General features: G+C 42.7%; 2 protein-coding genes across 4 annotated transcripts in view; one reads left to right on the top strand and one right to left on the bottom strand.

Annotated features, from left to right (window-relative positions):
* Nucleotides 1-3816: 3816 nt before the first annotated feature.
* Atg12 (autophagy related 12) lies at nt 3817-13629 on the bottom strand. Of its 2 annotated transcripts, XM_052155202.1 has the most exons (4): nt 13212-13595; nt 9248-9384; nt 6899-6961; nt 3817-5983 (listed from the first exon to the last, which is right to left on the bottom strand). In XM_052155202.1, the coding sequence occupies exons 1-4, from the start codon at nt 13507-13509 to the stop codon at nt 5924-5926; spliced, it is 558 nt and encodes a 185-aa protein (XP_052011162.1). In that variant the 5' UTR covers nt 13510-13595; the 3' UTR covers nt 3817-5923. The 2 variants fall into 2 exon arrangements, with proteins under 2 accessions (XP_052011162.1, XP_052011163.1); XM_052155203.1 differs by lacking the exons at nt 3817-5983; nt 9248-9384 and having other exon boundaries at nt 6900-6961; nt 13212-13629.
* A 77-nt stretch (nt 13630-13706) lies between these two features.
* Nucleotides 13707-21599, top strand: part of Ap3s1 (adaptor related protein complex 3 subunit sigma 1) — a 48191-nt gene continuing 40298 nt past the window's right edge. Inside the window, exon 1 of one of the 2 annotated variants that reach the window (XM_052155200.1) lies at nt 13707-13910. In XM_052155200.1, the coding sequence (XP_052011160.1) occupies nt 13842-13910 (69 nt within the window). In that variant the 5' untranslated portion in view covers nt 13707-13841. The remainder of the gene's footprint in view (nt 13911-21599) is intronic. The other variant, XM_052155199.1, reaches the window with a different exon arrangement.

The raw sequence follows: 21599 nt of genomic DNA, 5'->3' as shown, positions 1-21599 counted from the left end.
CCAAATCTGAGGAATCCGCCCTCCCGGGCCCTTTTTAAGCTCTTGGAGTCATCTAGAATGTACCAACCGCCTTCAGGGGGTGGAGTGAGGCGGGGAGAAAGGGGCCGGAGGTGGAGAAAGCGAGAGGGAAGGCCCTGGCACAGCACCGTGTGTGCCGCGCCAGCCCTCAGAAGCCCCACTGCTGTCCTTGCCTCATACTTGCGGCGAGCCGCGGGCAAGTTCTCCCCTTCCTTAGCGGCGGGCGGATTTTGGCCGCCCATCTCATCCCGACCCCACCTCCCCGGCTTGGTTTTCAATACACGCCTGTGTGTTTTAGATCTCTGTGGGAGATGCTGTGGAAAAGAAGCCCACCTTCCAAATTCAGCTAAGATGCCTGGGAAAAATCAGCAATGTGGGATCTATTCTCAGCCCTAAATGGTCCACATATGTGCCCCAGGCTTGGTGAAAATTAATCTTTGAAAGTCACTTTGTAGCTCTGGCTAGCTAGCTGGCTGGCTGGTCGTAGACCAGGCCGACCTAAAACTCAAAGAGATCTGCCTGCCTCTGAGAGTTCTGAGTTTCTTTCTTCCTCCTCTTCCTCGTTTTCAATATAAATTATACAGTTGTGTATTGAGTAAATTTTGACAATGAATACCTGAGTTTCTTTCTTTCTTTTTTTTTTTTGTTTTTTTTTTTTTTTTTGTTTTTTTTTTTTTGTTTTTTCGAGACAGGGTTTCTCTGTATAGCCCTGGCTATCCTGGAACTCACTCTGTTGATCAGGCTGGCCTCGAACTCAGAAATCCCCCTGCCTCTTCCTCCCAGGTGCTGGCATTAAAAGCATGTGCCACTACCACCCGGCCTGAGTTTCTAATAAGAGTGCATTCCAGGTGTTTTGTTTTTAAACACTGCCTGGTAAAGTTTATCCACCGTAAAGACTTGAAGGTGCCAAAAGATGGCGAGAAGAGGTCTTTTGGTACAGCTGGGCTTGAGTGGTGGTGATGGTTGCCACTGTACAGGCATTTAAAAGATTCTAATTAGATGACTTCAGTTCAAGGCGCAAACAGTTTTATGTCTAGCACTTAGCATGCTCTGGGAGCAGCACGAATTACACGTGGCTGAAAAGTAAAACCCTAACAGACATGACTCAAAGCACATATTCCTTCTTTCCATTATAATGATTTGGATTATTAAAGGTATAGACATATGACATTTATTTGGGTCACCTGGTTTCACTTTGGAACACCTCTGCTTAATGTTGTCATACTGTATATGTCATTAAGGAAAACCATGGCTGCTGGGAGACAGCAGTACTCATGGAGATAGACAGTGGCAGTATATTTATACAATGGAGACATACATGGGGAAGCTGGGTAATGAGCAGTTCTCCAATTTAAAGAGTGTTTAGGGGACGACGTCCTTAAAAAGGATGCTTGAGCTGGGCAGTGGTGGCGCACACCTTTAATCCCAGCACTTGGGAGGCAGAGGCAGGCGGATTTCTGAGTTCGAGGCCAGCCTGGTCTACAGAGTGAGTTCCAGGACAGCCAGGGCTACAGAGGAACCCTGTCTCAAAAAACCAAAAACCAAAAACCAAAAAAAAAAAAAAAAAAAAAAAGTGATGTTTATGCTTGAGCAGGGAGGGGCCAGAGGTGTATTTGTCTTGGAGATACTTCCAAGTGGAGGAAACATTAAGTGCAAAAATCCTTGGGATGGATACAGTCTCTTTTTTGTTTTTTTGATTTGTTTTTTTCGAGACAGGGTTTCTCTGTATAGCCCTGGCTGTCCGGGAACTCACTCTGTAGACCAGGCTGGCCTCGAACTTAGAAATCCGCCTGCCTCTACCTCCTAGAGTACAGGCGTGCACCACCACCGCCCAGCTGATGGATACGGTCTTAATGTCTGGATTAGAGCATGGCTTTCTGTTTGATCTTTGATGCACTAAAACTAAGAAAAAAAACAAGTAAAGCCAGTGTTTTTTCACTTCCCACTATTTCCAAGACAAGGGGGAAAACCCCCCAAACCTGAACACCTTCAAACCCTGAAGACTTAAAATAAGAAAACCTGCTTACTCCACTGCAAGTGTCATGGATTAAAGTTAACACTTTACTTCAGGGTTTTTTTTTTTGGATACTGGCACCACAATCCCCTAAAAATGGAAGCCAGGACCCACATTCCGGCCACCGAGAACAGCAAGGCTTACTTCCCACCACTCTGTAGCCCTGGCTACACCACCGAGGTTTGCTTTTACTTACTGAATGATGCCCATCTGAGGTTTTATTCACCCAAGGTCTTCTCCCACTCATTTGCCATCGCTCACGTTTTAATTATTTGGGGCTAGGGCTATCCCAGGCCTGCGCTTTCTTTCTGCCTATTGTGTTTGCCTTACCCCCAATGAATCCATATATTGAGTATTGATCTCCTCACACAGTCCAAGTGTTTTCTGTTACCTTCTGCTGCACAGAAGCTAAAGATTTCCTTTGCTGCTTTTGAAGTTAAAGCACTCTTATTCAGCCTCTGAAAAGAAGCAGATGAGACCGCCATTCCCTTTCCAGGCCTCAGATTCATGAGTGCAGGGCGCACTTACGCCACGGCAGCATACGCCTAAGTGCTGTCCCAGTAGTGGTTTGCTTGAAGTGTTCTTGTGAGGAGAGGGCCTCCTGGAGTCATTCGCACACACTTTAGGAGTTCTAAACCCCAATGAGTCCTGAAGGAGTTGGGGCTTGAAGAAGTGAAGGTTTTAGTTCCTGGATGAGCTAGAAACAAAGATCAACAGGAAACCAGGGCCAGGCGGTGGTAGCGCACGCCTGTAATCCCAGCACTTGGGAGGCAGAGGCAGGCGGATTTCTGAGTTCGAGGCCAGCCTGGTCTACAGAGTCAGAGTGAGATCCATGACAGCCAGGGCTACACAGAGAAACCCTGTCTCGAATAAACCAAAAAAAAAACAAAAAAACAACAACAACAACAACAAAAAAAAAAACCCAACAACCCAGGAAACCAATCCAACAGGGCCACCAAACTGCAAGACGCTCCAGGGAGTGCTGGGACATAGCCCTGGTATTCCTAACACTCTCCCTGTCATTCAGTGGCCAGCAGCTGGCTCTTTTTGTGCCTAAAGTTTACCCAACATATTATAATACTTGGAACATGAACTGGGAGCTTCCTAACAAACTATTCATTCTTATTTCCATCCTCCTGCAATGTAATGCTACCTACTGTTAAGTTACACAGGTGAACTGGTTAACGACAGTTATGTAATCTGAGGCAGTGCTTACAATTTTCAGTTTTCAGATCTGGTTAAGAGACCATGAGAGAAGCCCTTTTAAGGTTAAAATGTCTAGGAATCAGATTCAGAAAGTATCCAATCTTATTTGGTTTTAACAATAAATCACGTCTAAACTTTATGTCCTAAATATATTTAAAAAAATCCATTATGAAATCCTTAGCATAAATAATTTTAAGGACAGGTGGGATTTTCTACCCATGCTTTACATACTCTGTGTGCTGCTGTGCCTCTGCACAGTGACACATGTATACATGGAACCCTGAAAACAGAAACTGAAGGCTCCCTGCTTCCTCCTGTGCTTCAATCGCATCTGAGACTTTAGGCTGTCCAGTCACCACACTACTCCTCCCAGGCTCCCAGAGTGTTAAAACGTCACTGCTGAAAATTATTTGGGCAAAGATCAATAGATGATGTAAAATAGTCTGATAAAACTTCCTAAGTGCTAGACAGCCCTACACAGTCCTGAAAGCTACTGGGAAAAGAAAACAAATATGGTATACATATTTAGTTAACTTTTGATTTTATGTGATAAGTTATTAGTTATTTTGATAAAACTGTTACAAATTCAAATTCAAGTTTATTTTTGATTTCATAGAGGTAATAAGCATTCTGTCATCTCAAATGAATAACAGCCAACAATAAATTCAACATATTTCTGCTGTTAAATATCTACTATTATGTTCTCTCAGTCACCTCTTACCAGGCAAAGCTAGAGCAGATCTTTTCCCTTTCCAACTGACATTGTTCATAAATCAATACGTCCCAGATTTCAAAATGTAAGGGGTTTTCCTAAGCTTGTACTGTGCATAACTCACTGTCCATAGTGCCTGCATGAACTCAGCAAGGGGTGCTAGGAAAGGGGATGTGCAAAATGTACATTCGTGGGCAGAAGTGACTGGCACTGTACCGTGCAGTCCCACAGAGGCTTCCTCGGGCACGGGCTGAGGACTACTCTACAGCACACTCTAGGGCTTAAGAGTTAAGATGAGCCAAGTGCGGTGGTGCACAATTGTAAGCCTGGTGCCCAGGAGCCTGAGGCAGGTCAGCCAGAGTGACACAGCCAATCTCAAAAGCAGAACAACAACAACAACATCATCAACAACAAAAGGGTAGCATTTCAGGTCTTCAAGGTTTTTCTTCTGATAAAAAATACATTTCTACACACTTCAGACCTGTAATCCTCTTTAGACATGCCACTTATTGGAATTTTTTTCCAGGAGTTAACTTCATGGGTTTTTTTTTTTTTTTTTTTTTTTTTTTTTTTTTGAGACAATCTTACTCTGTAGCCCACAGTCTTATACTTTCAATCATCTTGTCTCAATTTCCTCAATGCTAGGTTCGCTGCCATGAGTACTTCTGTTGGAAATCTTTAAGACTCCTACGGAGCTGGGTGAGGTGGTCTATCCCTTCAGTCCCAGCACTTAGGCGGCACAGACAGACACACTGATCTCTGGGAGTTCTAGGCTAGGCAGATCTACACAGTGAGACCCAATCTCAAAAAAAAGTTTGAGATAAAATATGTAAGGTGAAATGTTAGCTCAGGCAATGGCCAGGCTGACTTCGCCAGTGACACTCACTCTCTTTTTTTGTGGCGGCATGAAATACACATACAATTGGACACTATTTTTCAATCACTAGCTCCAAATACTTTCAATTTGGAAAACATATTTTGAACACTCAATGAATGCTGGAGATGCAGCTCAGCAGAGCCTGTCCTTGAGTGCACACGGCAAGGGGAATGATCCCTAAGCCTGCAAAAATATAAACTAAAGTACACAGAGATGAGAAGTGAGGGTTGGGAGGAAATGGGGAACTTGGTGCTGCTTGGTTTCCCAAGTCAGCTCTCCTGACACAGAAGTGACAATGGGCACACACTGGGTAGGGCTCTAGAATCTTGTTGGGAGAAGCTCCTTTGCAGTCCAATCTAGCTGTGGACTCCTGTGCAGCCCTCCTGCTCAGGTTTCCTGACACTGAGACTGTAGGTGTGGATCAGTGCCCTGGACGAGGCTCAGGAACCACAAACAACAGGACGGAAGAGCTGAGGCTCCTCTGCTCACAATCTGTAAACTAAGTACATTCTCCAGTGTCAACACAGCTGCTTTCCGGATTACACAGTAACTAGAAATTAGCTTCAACAGTCTTTCCTGCAGTCGCCTGGCAAAGCTGTGAAAACTGTCTAGCCGGTTTGCCAACTGACTGCCCTCTACTGGACAACTTAGATCAGTGCACTTTGTTTTACAAAGTAACACAGATAAATGTAAACATGCTACATCCCAAACAGAGGTTTAAAATTACCTCAAAATACAAACTCTTCAGTAAATTAGTTTTTTATCATGGAATCAACACAGTGCCAATCCCCAAAGTAAATAACTTCAGTCATCCTGAGACCTTCAATCCAAATACAATTCCAGTCTCCTTTCTGAACCTGGAACAGGAGTGTGTGGGAGGGAGTCCTGGGCACACTCTAATGGCAATCTCTCATGGTAATCTCATGGTAACACAAATCTCATTCGTTAGTCTATTTACTCTATGATGTTTTCTTACACATAAACACAAGTCATAACAGAGTCATGCTGAGTATTTGATAGTAAGTCTCTTCCCACAGCACTGAAACTTCTCTGCATTTCTTTCTTCTGTGAAAACATCCAGTTGTTCATTTGTGGCTCACCCCCATGCCTGGGATTTGCAGTAATGTAGGACCAGCTTACCATCACTGCCAAAACACTATAAAAAAAGAAAAAGACAACGTATCAAAGCACTGACTCTGTTATATTAAGAGTCCTATTGTGTTGATGAGATGGCTCAGCAGTTCAAAGCACTGGCTGTTCTTCTAGAGGGTTCTGGGTTCAATCCACAGCAACCACAGTGGTTCATGTCGATCTATAAAGGGATCTGATGCCCTCTTCTGGCATGTAGTTGTATATGCAGACGGAGCGCTCATACATTTAAAAAATACATTAAAAGAGTCTTAAAACATACTATCTTTTTCAAAAGATGTTTCTTCCTATCACATATATCACTATTTATAAGCATTCAAAAGAACCAGGGTGTCTTGGGTAGGGATTAAATACTTTCATTGCCTTTACAACCTCTCTGACATGGGGTATTTTCAGCTCTTCCCCAGCAGTGCTAGCTATCTAGTAATGATTACTGCCAGGAAGCAACACCGTTGATAACGTCATTTTAGTGCATTTTAATAACATTTTTGGAGCTCTCAACTATAGATAGCAATGAGTAATGCAGAAGTGATACAGATTAGACAAAATTCCAAAGAAAAGAAAAAGATGACTTTTAAAAAGAACTTATTCCTTGACTGTTTAAGCTTAACTTATTAAGACTTTACTCTGAGGCCTGGTGGTGGTGGCACACGCCTGTAATCCCAGCACTTGGGAGGCAGAGACAGGCAGATTTCTGAGTTCGAGGCCAGCCTGGTCTACAGAGTGAGTTCCAGGACAGCCAGGGCTACACAGAGAAACCCTGTCTCGAAAAATCCAAAGACTTTACTCTGAAGGTGCTTATGATATAACAGATCAAGGTTCTCTTTCTACATTGATAATTAAGGTGGCATGCTATCTTTTAAAGACATGAATAACTCACTCTATTCAATAGACATGGTAGCTGTGGGGTAAGGTTACTTACCTCATATAGAGTTCCAACCTCTTGATCTGGGGAAGGGGCAAAGGACTGATTCACATAAATAAACTATAGGGAAGAAAGAAAAATAAAAAGGATTCAAAATAGTATCCTAAAATACAAGGCTTTGTTCTCAGCTTTTTGTAACTAAGAAACTTTTAAGTAGAGAGAGAGAGAGAGAGAGAGAGAGAGAGAGAGAGAGAGAGTGTGTGTGTGTGTGTAAGAGACTGGTTGACACTGGGTGTCTTAACTTGATGGCTCTCTTGTATTTTTTTGAGACAGAGCCTCTCTCCGAGTATGGAGATCATCTGATGGCTAGGGAGATCCAGCTCTGCCCAGCTCCCCCAGCAGGCACTGAGGTTACAAACACGTTTAGGGCCCCAAGTCTATGTAGGTGCTGGGGACCTGAACTCAGGTCTTCATCTTTCTAAGTGGAAAGTACTTTATAGACTTAATCTATTCCCCCAGATAAATACATTTTAAATAATTTTTCACAAATAGTTTTTGAAAGGATATCCAAAACACTGTACCAAAATGCACAGGATTACCAATGAGTTCAAGGCCAGTCTACAGTAAGAATACTTCAAAAGAAGAAAAAATCCCACTGGGCCATAATAAAGAATAAAATTTCTTCTAATTATTTCATATATGCAGTTAAAAATTAATACATTTGGTATTAGGCATTTTGTTTGGGTATGTTACATACATTTTTCTTTCTCTTTGACCTTTACTACTTTTGAAAAATTTCAGGGGTACTAAACTTCAAGCTGAACATTACTAGTATTGCAGTTACTTGCAGACAAAAAGAATTCGTTGTTCCAGACTTTAATCTGTTTTAAATTAAAATATTTTTAGTACTGAAAAAATTCCTAAAAAAAGGTCACAGTACTAGAGATGCTTTCGATCAACTATTTTTTAGAAAATAGAAGGAAAGTGGAAGGTAAATTCCAACATTCACCTCAAGATCTAAGAGTAAAATATTTTAGGCTTGACAATCTCTCTCTCTCTCTCTCTCTCTCTCTCTCTCTCTCTCTAACAGTATGTTATTTATACAACAATAAATATTAATTTTTTTCTCCCTCAGTACTGAATGAAGCAGTTAAGAGTCCTGGACCCAAGTACAAATGGCATTTCACAGCCTATCCCATGTATATGACTGGTACTGAAAATAAAAGTGTGTGTGTCTCATGGGGCTACTCAAAAGATAAAATACACACTGAGTCATAAATAATGCCAAGCATAGCTGTGTTTTAGTGATGATTTAGTTACCAAGGGACTACATACTATGGCCCTGTAAGATCCTACCTTCATGTAATGTGCTGTTTTAGTTTGCATAACCATGGAAGATGTTCACGCAAGAACAAAACTGTCTAATAATTCATTTCTCAAATGTCTCCATTGTTAAATGATATGAGGGTTTGATATACAAACATGAAGACTTGGGTTCTAACCCTCATACACTCCACAGAAAACTAGGCACAGTGCTACATGCTTGTAATCCCAGCACTGTGGAGCCGGAGACAGATAGACCTCTGGGACTTACTAGGTAGCCAGACTAGCCTACTTGATGAATTTTAGGCCAATTAAACTGTCTCAAACAAAACAAGATGAACGGTTAATGAAGCATGGCACTACACCCAAGGTTCTTCAGAGAAACAAGCCTGTTATACAAACACCATCCCAATGCAGTGCTTACCACACACAACACTGTCAAACAGGCAGGCACTTCTTAGTTCTTTCACAGTATGTGAAAGATATACTGCTAACCTGACGAATGGGGGGCAAAAGTAACATAGAATCAAAGTAAGCCAAACCCCAAACTTTACTAATATAAAGAGAATATAATGTTTGATGACAAATATTTTTGCATGAATATTCAGTGATATTTTGAGTAAAGTAATTAAAATCCCAGGCTTTAAAAAACAATTCCTGGACAGGAGTACTAGTAATAATAAAGATACTGTCAAGGGCCATTGAGCTGACTGCACAGGTTAGGGCACTTCCTGATGACCTGAGTGACATATTTCCAGGAACACGGTGAACCCGTTTCCAAGGACTGTCCTCTGACCTCTGCATGCGCATCTCAACCCCACGTCATAAAAAGCTTGAGATAAACATAGAAAAAAAAAACCAAACAAACAAACAAAAAAAACAACTTTTAGGTAGCAAAGTGAATCTACATTTATCTCATTCCAGAGCTTCTCTAAGAATCTTCTGATATAGTATATAGGTCTCACCACCAAATGAGAGGGAAGGAGACCAAAAGTGTTGTGTAGCTTTGTGTGCATGTTACCCATGGCTGCCTAGACGCTGTTGTCAATTTTTATAGGCAAACAATCATTACTGTCTTCATACCAACTGTTCTGAGGCCACCAGTTTAAGGAACTTTTTGATGAAGTCAATGAGTCCCTGGATGGTCCGGGTTCGCTCCACAGCCCATTTCTTTGTTTTCATTATAGGAGTGTCTCCTACGGCCTTTAGCAGGATGTCAACTTAAAAAAGAAAAAAGACAAGACAACTGTACTGAAACATCTGATGAGAACGTGATGTCCAGTGGTCCAGAAAGCTTCAACTGTTTATCTTTACAGTTCATACAATTAGTACTCTGGAGCTACGACAGAGACATAAAAATATTAGACTTTTCCACCATTTCCCCCTCGATCCTACCAAGTTCTTCCTATAAGATCAAACTTTAAGACACAGTTTGGCACAGCAGAATTCTAAAGATAAGAAACAGAACTGGCCAGAGGCCAGTGGTAGCATATGCCTTTAATCCCAGTACTTGGGAGGCAGAGGCAGGCAGATTTCTGAGTTCGAGGCCAGCCTTGTCTACAGAGTGAGTTCCAGGACAGCCAGGGCTACACAAAGAAACCCTGTTTCAAAAAAACAAAAACAAAAAAAACCAAAAGTAAGAAAAAGAAAAAACCAAAAAAAGAAACAGAACCGACCATGATATAAAACAATACCAAAACAGCCAAGAGAAGCAAATCTCTTGCCCTTTCTCCCACCTAACTGGTGGTGAAAGTAGGGTGAAGGTTCAGATGGCACTGCTATGGCCACCGTGACATGGCATGCCTTTCTGGAGAGCAATATGTAATACATATCTAACATACAGGGACACCTAGACCTAAGAACATGCTACTTAGTGAGAGTCTTCAAAAGCTTGAGATTGATAAAGATTCACTTAGAAGGCTGTCACATGCATCAAAGCATATATTTTTACAGGAAAAAGCAGTACCTTTATAAATTCCACATACACATATAGATGGGGTAAAGTATGAGATGCTTTATGACAGGTAACAGACACATTCCAAACTGGTCCACACTGCGGCTCTGTCCCTTGTCGGCGCTACGGGCTTTGTGCTCTTTCATTCTCAACCCTGTAACACACCTACGCGCTCACAGGCTTGACGTGACTATCAGGCGAGTTGATGTATGTGCATAACAGTGCCCAGACCATGACTTACAGTCACCGAGCTTTTTAAGATTATTACATAGTAATTACATATTACATCATAAAGGCGGCTAATAGCTTAATTTGACAAAAATGTGCAAAATAAAAACCATGTGTATACAACCTCAACTTCATTAACAAAGTATTACAAACACATACTCATTAGTATCGAAACACATCAAAATGTTTTCATAGTAGTGACATATTTTTTTTGTAAATACTAATTCTTTTATACTTAATTTTATAAGAATAATAAAAAACCTATTACTGTTTAAAAAAATACAATCGGGGCCCAAAAGAAATTTCAAAGATTCAAAAAAAGATATGTGAGCCAAGACTGGTCTTCTTAACTAAGCTTATGTCCCTTTGAGAGAGAGCTACGACAAAAGCCATCCCGAAGGAGTTGTACTGCCACTACCACACTTGCTCCATTTGTTTGTATCCAAAGTTGGGACCAATTTATCCAAATTTCCTCCTGAAGCCAAGCCATGGTGATAGAGGTTTTTAATCCTAGCCTCGGGAGGCAAAGGTGGGTAGGCTGGTCTAAACAGGAGTTCTAGGAGATCAAGTTTCCTCCTGAAATAAAATACAGGCTCCTAGGACATCTGACACAGCTCATCTTTCTAAAGAACAATCTAAGAATCCTTTCATTATTTTGGGAACGCTGGATGAGCTGGAAAGGAAGAAAGACAATTTTGGTTAGCCTATCTTTTATACCTTCATCTGCAGTTGATGCTCAAGCAGCTCAGAGGAATCAATAGCTCAGTAGCAATTAGGCACCAAGTTGTACTACTGAAGACAGAAGAGCCAGAGGGCAAGAAGCTAGAGAAGCGTTTGTAATAATAATTATTATTAGAATAGGGCTGCAGTCCCCATGACTTGCTTGTAGCTCAGAAGCCTGGTTACGTGCTAGCATCAACTGGAGAACAGTTAATACACACAGCAATCCAACTGAAATCTTTTGCAAAGTAGGATCTTAGCACTGGCATTCAAAAGCTTGGTTAGGTAACCCTGTGCCACCAGGGCCCGTCTCATCAAATTCTCTACAAAAGGATAAAATCAAGAATTCAATCTGCCCCCCCCCCAAAAAAAAAGGCCGACAAAAAAAGTAAAGGAAAACAGGAAAATATAGATCTGAATAAACAGTCATCTCAGGCAATATCTTGGATTATGAGTCATTTCCTAGTTCTCGTTCTCTCTCTGGTACAGCAATCATCAGTATGAAGGCCAAAATTTTACATTTATATTTTTGTTTATTTTTTTGAGGGAGCACAGGCTGGCCTTGAACCCAGATAGATTGCCTTCCTCAGGCTGCTGAGTGCTGGGATTGAAAATGTATGTTACCACTCTCAGCCTCGGGTCTCCATCTTAAAGGAACCCTGAAAGTCAGCTCCATGCAGTTAACTGAAGGAAAGAAGGGATTTTTTTCTTTTTCTTTTTTTAAGTTAACAGTGGTGGTTCTCTTCCTAAATACTTGTAGTAGTACATTATGAATACATGACAGATTCCCTCCAAATGCAAGTCTTTCTTCCTTCCTTCCTTTCTTGGTGAGCTGGGATTGATCTCGTGGACCATTTGTAATGTTCCTCCACTGAACTCCATATGCCTGCATCCCCCAGCAATGCTGGGAGACAATTCTCCTCCCAGGCCGCATGAACAAGGCGGTGAGATTACGGAGTGGAGACTACACCCAGAGCTACATTTTTATGACTCTGAAAGGAGTCCAGGTAAGGACAAGGTTTTATGCTTTCCTTGAAGTATGTTCATTTGCTGATTTTTCTTATGATCAACTCTAACTCCACAGTGTTCAGTGCACGATAATCTGGATTTCCGTTACTTTCCAATAGCAAGAGCAACCCTAAGACAATGGGGAGGTCGAGGACAACTAGTTCAAGTAATTCAATGACGGTACATAAGGCATGAACAGCTGACACAAAGGTAACACCTATACCTTTACTTTTCCCTTAGCATTCTTCAGCGTTCCAGTTTTTTATTCTTGTTGTAAAGAATGAATTAATACTCAGTTGGAGCAAACCTCTAGTGAACTCGCTCAAATTTGTAAAGTGTAACCCACTGGTTATCCCTGTCACCTTAAAATGTTATTCCAGTAACCAGTCTTGTGTTAAGTACCTGGAGCTACTGAGATCCCACTTGGCTTCCACCTTCAAAGACCACAAAGACCAACCGCAGTAAAAGGTGCGAACGTTAGGGAACCACCCGGTTCACCTAAGCACTCACAGTAAGCACTTTTGTGAAACCCAAACGGGAGCCACATCGTTATACATTGTTATTATGTCTCCATACCTTCTAGGAACAAGACTGTTTCCTAAACCTAATGTATCCTAGAAACCATGTTTTTGAATCTACGCTGACCTTATAACCCCATGACGTATGCCCACATCTATGCCTTGCTAAACTCCGTAACACCGGTGATAACTCCGCTTCCATATGATGTATCCTTGCACTTATCCGCCCCACACGTGGCCTTGACACCAGAGTCCCCTACTCTTCTGACCAGATGTTAACACTCAATTATCTTGGTAGTTGTTTTCAATCAACTCTAACCTATCCACTTAAAAAGGGCCTCAAAAGCCAGTGAGGGCTGCTCTCTAAAACCCCGATTTGGGGGGGAGGCAGTCGTCTGGCCAGTCCCTTTTGCCTTTCTAAATACAACTTGGTTTCATCAGACAGCCCTGTAAATGTTATCCCTAGACACACCGCCCCCCGCCCCCCCCCCCCAGGTCTAACATTTTGCTCAATTCTAAGAGTAGAGAGTGCACGTCTGGGATGCTCCTTTAGGAGCCACCACTCCTAGAAACGCTGTTAATCCTCCTGCCTCCGCCCACAAACGGATGTTGACATTACTTTTTTTCTTGGTGTCTCCGGGAGGTTCCTCCGTACCGGGCGAAACTGCAGCCGAAGACGGGGGCTCTGGGGTGGCTGTTTCCGGGGAGAGCTCCGAAAGGCTCTCGCCGCCGGCCGCGGCCGGAGCCGCAGGGAGCTGCAGCACAGCCTCGGAATCTTCCGACATCTTGCTTGCTGAGAGTCGATGGCGGAAGTGATGTGACAGCGTGAAGGGGTTGGGCCTTGCTACCCGGAGCGGCGTGAAGCAGGGGGGACCCGGATTAACAGTGAATTTTGGGACGTCTGGAGAGCAGTCCATGTAGACAGTCTGTTGAAAACACGGTAGTTAACGAAGCATCTAGTGTTATCTAGTCGCAGCGAGATCTGAAGGGCTTCCGTGACGCGCCTCCGTGAGCAGCATGTGACCACGTACCCCTCCGGAGAGTTGGCTGGCTCCGGAACGCTTCCGGTTCCTCTCGCCTGTCCCGCCCAGGCCCCGCCCCCAGGCCCCGCCCCTCGGCGCGGGAGCGCGCGCGCGCGCGTGCGGGAGGGGGCGGGTGGGGAAGCAGCGGCAACAAGCTCCCGGAGGCGAGGCTCGCGCGGCCGCCCCCGCCCTGGCCCCAGCGCCCACCCGGTCGGCCCGGCCCAGCCATGATCAAGGCCATCCTCATCTTCAACAACCACGGGAAGCCGCGGCTCTCCAAGTTCTACCAGCCCTATGTGAGTATGCCCCTGCCGCGGAGCCGGGCGAGGGCGAGCGCCGGCGGCGGCGCAGGGCAGCGCCCAGCCGCTTCTTCCGAACGACCCTCGCGCCGCCGCGGCCCTCCCGGCGTCCGACTTCTCGCGCCGCCGGCTGTCAGCTCGGTCGGTGGGGAGCCGCTGCCACTCCCCGCCGGCCGCTTGCGGTCAGTTGGGCGAGGCGGCTTCTCCGCCTCAAGGGGCGCTGCCCACCTGCCCGGTACCTCAGCCCGGCCACCTCAGCCCCACGCCGCGGCCGCGCCGCTGTTTCCTGTCGGGCGACCGCAGGGGGGTAGCCCGCGCCCAGCCCCGTGCCCGGTCCCACACCCCGCACCCCGCAGCCCAGGCTGGCCCCGGTGGTCCGCTTTCTGTCGTCCGCGGACAGATGGGCCACCGTGTCCACCCTAATCCTCTCCCGAGCTCAGCAACTTTGGCTCGCCGCACGACCTGGCCAGTCTGTCCAGGGTGTTTCCATACGGAAGCATCGGAAGCCCAGTGTGACTTCCAGGTGGCCATTGAAAAAAGAAATTAGCGGGGGAGGGGGGGGCTGAGGTTTTTCTTGGACTTTTAACCTACTGTCTGAATTTACTCTGGAATTAATTGGCAGTATTAAGTGGTTGACCCATCAAAAAGGGATTCTGTATCTGGCAATTAACGATTTCATTTTGTATGGCTTTTCTTTTTAAACCAGAACATATGGGCATTTACCCTAGGTTTTAGTTTAAACGAAGTAGCATCTGTGAAAGTTCTCTTTTAGAACTGTGAACATTGTTTAATATTGCTAGGAGCAGATGATTTGAAAGTCGCGAAGATAATTTATAAGCGCTTGAGGAGAGGTAATAGGTTTCTATGCCTTACCTGAGGGCAACGCTAATGCTAGGTCATTCACTGAGCTGTCATTTGTAGGGTGAATAGGAGCTGTGTAGCTGCTGTCTTGGGGCGGTTTGCTTTTATAGCCAGACGTGGACTTTCAATTTAGTGTTGAAGACGTGCCAAGACCAGCACTTTATGCGGATGGCCCCAGATGGAAATTATTCCTGCCATTAAAAATGAAACGTGAAAATGTCACTTTGCCTAAAGTGATAATGCAGTCTGTGGAGGTGTTGGTTGAAGTGAGAAAAGGAGGCTGCCTCATTTCCTTAAGTTGCTCTGCTTTCCCTAATGACAACACTTTGCTCTACTTTTGTGTGGGTTTTAGTGTGGTATAGCTTAAATGCTAATGGTCTGTTTAAAAATTCTAGATCATTCTTGAATCCAAAATAACATTCTAGTTGTTCCTTCTGAGAAAATAATGGCATTAACTTGATTTCATTACCTGATGACCTAAAATGTTAATGAGCCCTTGTTGAGTCCATTTGCTGTGTAGAAAAGGTATGTTCCAATAGTTGGATCAAGTTGAAAAGGGTTTTTTTTCCCAATATTTAAATTTAGTAATTGTTTTGACTTGATGGTGAAAGCCTGTAATTTCAGCTACTCAGAAAGCTGAGGCAGGAGCATTGGAAGTTCAAGGCCCGGGCTACTGAGTTCAAGACTAGCCTATGATATTTAGTGAGACCTTGTCTCAATACAAAATAAATAAATAAATAAAAGGTGGACCAGTGATAGCGTGTACTGTCCACACTGTCCTGGCTTCAATCCCTAGTCATAAAATTAATTATTAAACATTATTCGATTATTCAATTCTTAAACAGAATAATGCATCCCTTGGCCAATCTATAATAGCATTGTAATCACTGCATAGGTAGAATTAAATCATGAAATATGAATTTAACTTGAAAGCCTAGAAATACAACTATCTTTTACTTTTAATCATTAGGTAGCAGTAAAGCCTGAGTGGGAAACGACAGTTGAAGGAGCTGTAGTGGTTTTATTTTGGCCATTGCCTGAATGATGGTGATGCTGGAGGTATGAAGATAGATGAAAGTTTTTAAAAAATATACAGGCTGTGTAGAGGTGGTGCACCAAAAGCTGGTTCTTTGTGTCAGTCTTTACAAATTGGATTTCCCCAACCACGTGCTAAATTGTCTCTAGAAAATCATTGAGAGGAATGTATTTCTTTGCTCCTTGCACTAGACTGTAAGCCCTGTGAGGGCAGATATTATTTTTCATTTATGTATTCCATTGTCAGCTTGTCATGGAATGTGTACTGCATGTCTGCCACGTGTAGGCATTGTAAAAGAACACACACGTCTACCTTCTGCTTTGTGGGTGTAACCATAGGGAGTAAATAGCCTATATGATATTTCAGGTTTTAATGGTGATAAGTGATGTGGAACAAATAAAGTAAGGCAAAGTAGAGAATGTGAAGATGGAAGTGTAAAATACTGCAGCCAGTTACTCACTGGAATTTTTAAGCAAACTGTTGTCTGTGGTAAGAAAGGCAGCCTTGCAGAGAGATACCTCGTGGAAGGGCGTTCTGTGCGGCGGAAAGTGAGTCTACAGAGCCTGATGCAAAAGCTGAATGTCTGAAGAGCGAAGAACATCAAGAATACAGGCATTGCAATGGGGGGCTGCTGGGGAGGCATTGCTGGAAATGCATTTGTTTGTGTAGCTCATTGGAGTGTGGCCCTTTTGCATTGCCTGAAATTCCTTTCTTTTCTTTGTGATATGTCTAAAATAGAATTTTTGTTCTTTTCCTGGCCCCAGACATCACATTCAAATTTTCTGAAGGAATTTACCTGCTGCTATTCTTGTCTTAGAATTTTGTTTTTTTATGGTATGGTATTCTTTTTCATTGCCCATAATTCCTTAGAATAGCCTATAGAATTTTTGATAGAAGTTTTGTTTTTGTTTTGGATTTGGTTTTTTTTCGAGACAGGGTTTCTCTGTGTAGCCCTGGCTGTCTTGGAACTCACTCTGTAGACCAGGCTGGCCTCGAACTCAGAAATTCGCCTGCCTCTGCCTCCCAGAGTGCTGGGATTACAGGCGTGCGCCACCACCACCCAGATAGAAATTTTAATTTAAGTATTTTTGTGTTACCTGTAGCAGTCAACATTGAGTCTTTAATGTATTAAATGTTTTTAAAAATTAGTTTTTATTTGCGTGTATGTGCATGTGTCTGACATGTCTGCATGTATTACATGCATGCAAGAGCCTGCAGAGGCCAGAAGGAGTGGGTTCCTCTGGAACTGGAGTTTCAGTTGGTTGTGAGCTGCCTGAAGTAGATTCTAGGAACCAAACTTGACTCCTGCAAGAACAGTAAACACTCTTAACCCTTCTCTAGCTCCTGTAGTAAACCAATGAATTGCTGTTGAATGCATTACTTTGGGATATAATTTGGATTAAAAATGATTTGTTAAATTTCCCTCCAACTGTTAAATTTTAGTCCTTCATTAAGCAGAGATTTTCTGAATCTATGTATTTAGCACAAAAGTAATGAAGTTACCAAAGTAACTCCACCCATTCTGGGCTTGGGTGAAGGAAGCCTCTAAGACGTGTTCATCAGGGCTGTCAGGATGGCTCAGCTGTTGAGACCTTTACTGTCCAGCCTGATGACCTGAGCTCCCTCCACAGAGCCCACGTGGTGGAAGGAAAGACCCATCCCTTCCTGCTGTCCTCTGACCCTGTGCTGTCTCCCTTACACAAGCAAGTTAAGAAAATGTATTATTTTTTAAATTTAAAAAGAAGTATATATTTAGTAAGGCCAGCAGTTTCAAGTTAAGTAAATTATGCAATATTTAGGGATATTTCTAGTCCAGTGGTTTCGAATCCTGGCAGGATGCTGAGGTCTGAGTTCAGCATTTACAGTTAATATTGATTAGCAGTTTGAAAATTGCTTAACTTTGACGACGTTTCCCTACTACGATGGGTTTTTACTCTACATTTAGTCTTCTTCAGGACATATCATTTGTGTGGTTATCTCTACTCCTTTGTAGTGTAGATGCTGTGCTGTAATAGCCTTGGCCATGCCTCTCAACTGCTGTGTGTCATTTGTGTCACATGAGGTAACATGTAGTTTGCTAGTCTTTGCTAAAGTTTTGGCTCATTCTGCTAGAGTCAGATACTAAGAAAGGGTGGACTCAGTACTTCCCCTTTTGTTTTGCCTTCTGTGTCTTTGAGATAGTCACTGCAGAGGTTCAGAATGTGTGTGTGTGTGTGTGTGTGTGTGTGCGTGTGTGTGTGCTTGCGCGCGCGCAAGCATTTTATCTTTCTAGAAATGCATAGCCACAACAATCTGGCACTAGTGACTTCTACTGTCAATAGTTACCTGAAAATTTTTAGTATATTACTGACACTTGAACCAGATGTATTTTTACATAGCTATTAAGCAAGAACACAACAAAACCTCCTTGAGCAACATGATTTCTGTATTATTGGTAAGCCATAACATATTCTTTAGTGAGTCATGCTAATAAAGTGGAAATATATGAGTTGTCATCCTTGTTTCTGCAGATATTAAAGATTACCACACATTTAAAGTACAAGCAAGACATTTCTACATTGTAAAATTGAGTTATCCCACAATATCCTTGTAACTTGTGTTTAAGTATTGGGCTGTTTAACAACTTCAGAGTCTAGAGACTCATTTCTTTAATTCCTTAAAATATAAAATATGGGGTTTTGATTGTATAGTTTTTCTTTAAAAAGTTATCGCTGTGCTATTGTTTTCTTCATTAGTGACTTAAGACAATGTGGCAGCGGGTAGGATGGTTAAATGCATTGTTTTCCATCTTGCTTACTTTTTCCTGGGGCTGGGGATGAAACCCAGGACTTAATGTGCGCTTGGATGTGCTGTACGGCTTAGCCACCCCCAGCTAGTTGTTGTCAGTGTGGCACCCAGCTGTAGTCCCAGTACTTAGAACTGCTAGGGAAGCTGAGGCAGGAGATCACCTGAGCCCATCAATTGGAGCTTAGACAACATAGTGAGATGCTGTTTGAAAATTCTGAACAAAATGAGATTGAAAAAGTTATAATTATCAACATTTCTGAGTATTGGGATATCAATACATTTTATTAAACATCTCAACTTTTTAAAAGGATTTAATTTGATTTTTCATATGCGTTGGTGTGAGGGTATTGGATCCCCTGGAACTGGGGTTACTGACAGTTGTGCACTACCATGTGGTTGCTGGGAATTGAACTCAGGTCTTCTGGAAGAGCAGCCAGTGCTCTTAACCACTGAGCTATTGTCCCATCCCCCACATTCTAACTTCTTAAAGAAAAGAAATTCCATATGATTTCTTTTTAAAAATGTTTTTTAAAAGATTAATTTTATGTGTAGGAGTGTTTTGTCTGCATCAGTGTATGTGCACCATGTGCAGCCCGTGGAGATGAGAAGGTGGCAGCATGGTGGTAGACATGGCCGTGGACCACCTATGTGCATTCTGGGAACGGAACCTGGGCTTCTGCAAGAGTAACAAGTACTTCTTACCACTGAGGTGTCTCTTCAGGCTCTCCATAGGGTTGTTTGTCTTTAGTATTAGAATCCTTTGGGGTGGCTAACCTGGGCCTTATGTGATTAGTGCCAATGCTTCCGCACAGTTCTGCAGAGTAAGTAGCACAGAGCAGCAGATAGAGATTACAGCGCAGCAAGTCAGTGACTGCCTTCAGAGTGCTTCTTGATTCGCTTTACTCGACACAAAAATTAGTTATCCAAAGGCTGATTTTTTTCCCTTAGAGTTCAATTCAAAGTGTTTTGTTCTGTAACCTAGAATTTGTCCCTTGCCCTACACCCTCAAAACAAAAAGCAAAAAACAAACCAACAATCTGGCTAGACGTTGCCAACCAAGACCAACAATAGCTTTCTTTCATCAGGATCCAAGCTTGGGCCTAATAATGAAAATGGAAACAGATTAAATAGTGTTGTTAGAAAGCTGAAAAACTGGAATGTGTGCTGATTAGCAAACTAAGAGTCTACTGTTGTCTATTCAAGAAGAATCTTATTGTGGGGTAAAGAGATTGGTCAGCAGCAGAGCTTGCACTACTTCTCAGAGGGCCTGAGTTTGTTTCCCAGCTTTTCTTCTTGACTGACAATCTTCAGTAACTATTTCTAGGGATCCAGCACCTTCTTCTGGGCTCACCAGGCACTGTGTAAGTCTGGTGCATATACATACATATAGACAAAACACTAATACACATAAAACCAAACAAATCTTAAAAAGTTTTAAAAAGAACCACGTGTTACTGTATTAAGTTGCATTGTTGTACTCCCAGAACCAAGGAAGTAAAGACAAGAAGCTCTCTGGTACTCGATAGCCAGCAGTTTGAACTGATAGAGGAAGTTGAGTTTCAGTGAGAAACACTGTGTCAAAAATTAAGGTGGAGGGCGAGAGCGATGGCTCAGGAGTTAAGAGTACGTGTTCTTGTTGAGGATGTAGGATCAATTCCCAGTACCATATGGTGACTCACAGTTACCCATAAATCCCCTTGGATTCAACACTTTTGACCTCCACAGGTACCAGGCACACATAAGATATGTGTGTGTGTGTGTGTGTGTGTGTGAGAGAGAGAGAGAGAGAGAGAGAGAGAGAGAGAGAGAGAGAGAGTAAGTATAGGTACAACATTCATCACAAAAAACCAATTTTAAAATTATTTTTAACAAAATTGAGGTGGTGCACAATTAAAGACACCTGATGTTGACTTCTGACCCCAAAATACAGGACCAGGCATATGAGTGTGTTCATGTACATACACACAAATGTACATATTTATTAAAAAAAAGTGCATTAATATTTGTTAATGGCAGATTAATAGTTTGCACATTTTTTCTTTGTGTCTGTTTCCTTCCAGTGCTGGGGATTCAACCCCAGGCTTCCTACATGCTGTACAGGTGCTTTACCAGTGGGCCACGCCTCCAGGCCTTGGTTTTCTCAGAGAAAACTATGTCACTAAAGCTGGGCTTGAATATATGATCTTGCTGCCTCTGCCTCCGTGGTGCTGGGTTTAATGGTATGCATGCCCAGTGCACTGCGTGTTTTTCACAAAATTGAACTCATATCAAGGCCCTTTCCTTTTCAGTCCCATAGAGAAATTTTTAATGATTTTTGTCAGAGTTACGTGTTTGTTCTTGTTAGTATTTGAGTCTTTATACTTGTGGATTATGCAATTCTTTCTGCTGCTGGTAATCCCAGTGGTGGGCATCTAGAGTGTTCAGTTTATATAAAACTTGACAATTAGGATAAATTGTAATTATTCTTCCCTCACCCAATGTTTTCAACTGAAGTACAAGTAAAAGACTCCCTTTACCTAACCAGCTCCTAAAAGGGTTTGTAGTATAGGGGGAATAGAAGGACATTTCTGGCTACCAGGGATTCTCTGAGACTAACCTGAGGCACCTCTAGAGTTGAACCTTAGAGAGGAAGAGTGATCTGTCTAGACTTCTTTCCATTGTACTCTTCTCCCCTTCCCTTCCCAAATCCTAAGAGGTATAGTTGTTGTTTGTAGGACATTGTTATAGTATAAAACTCATCTCTCCACTCAGTGAGTTTACATTCTAGTGATAGGAATTAATAAAATACATGTGATTATGGCTAGTTAGTGAAGAACATGACAATGGATAAAGACTGATGGAGGATGATAGAAAGGCACTAGAGTAGTTAGGCTCATCAGGGAAAGCCTCTGAGTGCCTGGCATTTGAGAGAATGAGAGGAGGGAGTTCAGGAAGAGACATTACCTCAATATAACCTAGGTAGACCCTGACCTCAGCCTTGGGGTATGCACGCATGCACACAC

This window comes from Apodemus sylvaticus, chromosome 13 (genome assembly GCF_947179515.1).
Source record: "Apodemus sylvaticus chromosome 13, mApoSyl1.1, whole genome shotgun sequence".
NCBI classification, from domain to species: domain Eukaryota; kingdom Metazoa; phylum Chordata; class Mammalia; order Rodentia; family Muridae; genus Apodemus; species Apodemus sylvaticus.
This window is presented reverse-complemented; position numbering and strand designations above follow the sequence as displayed.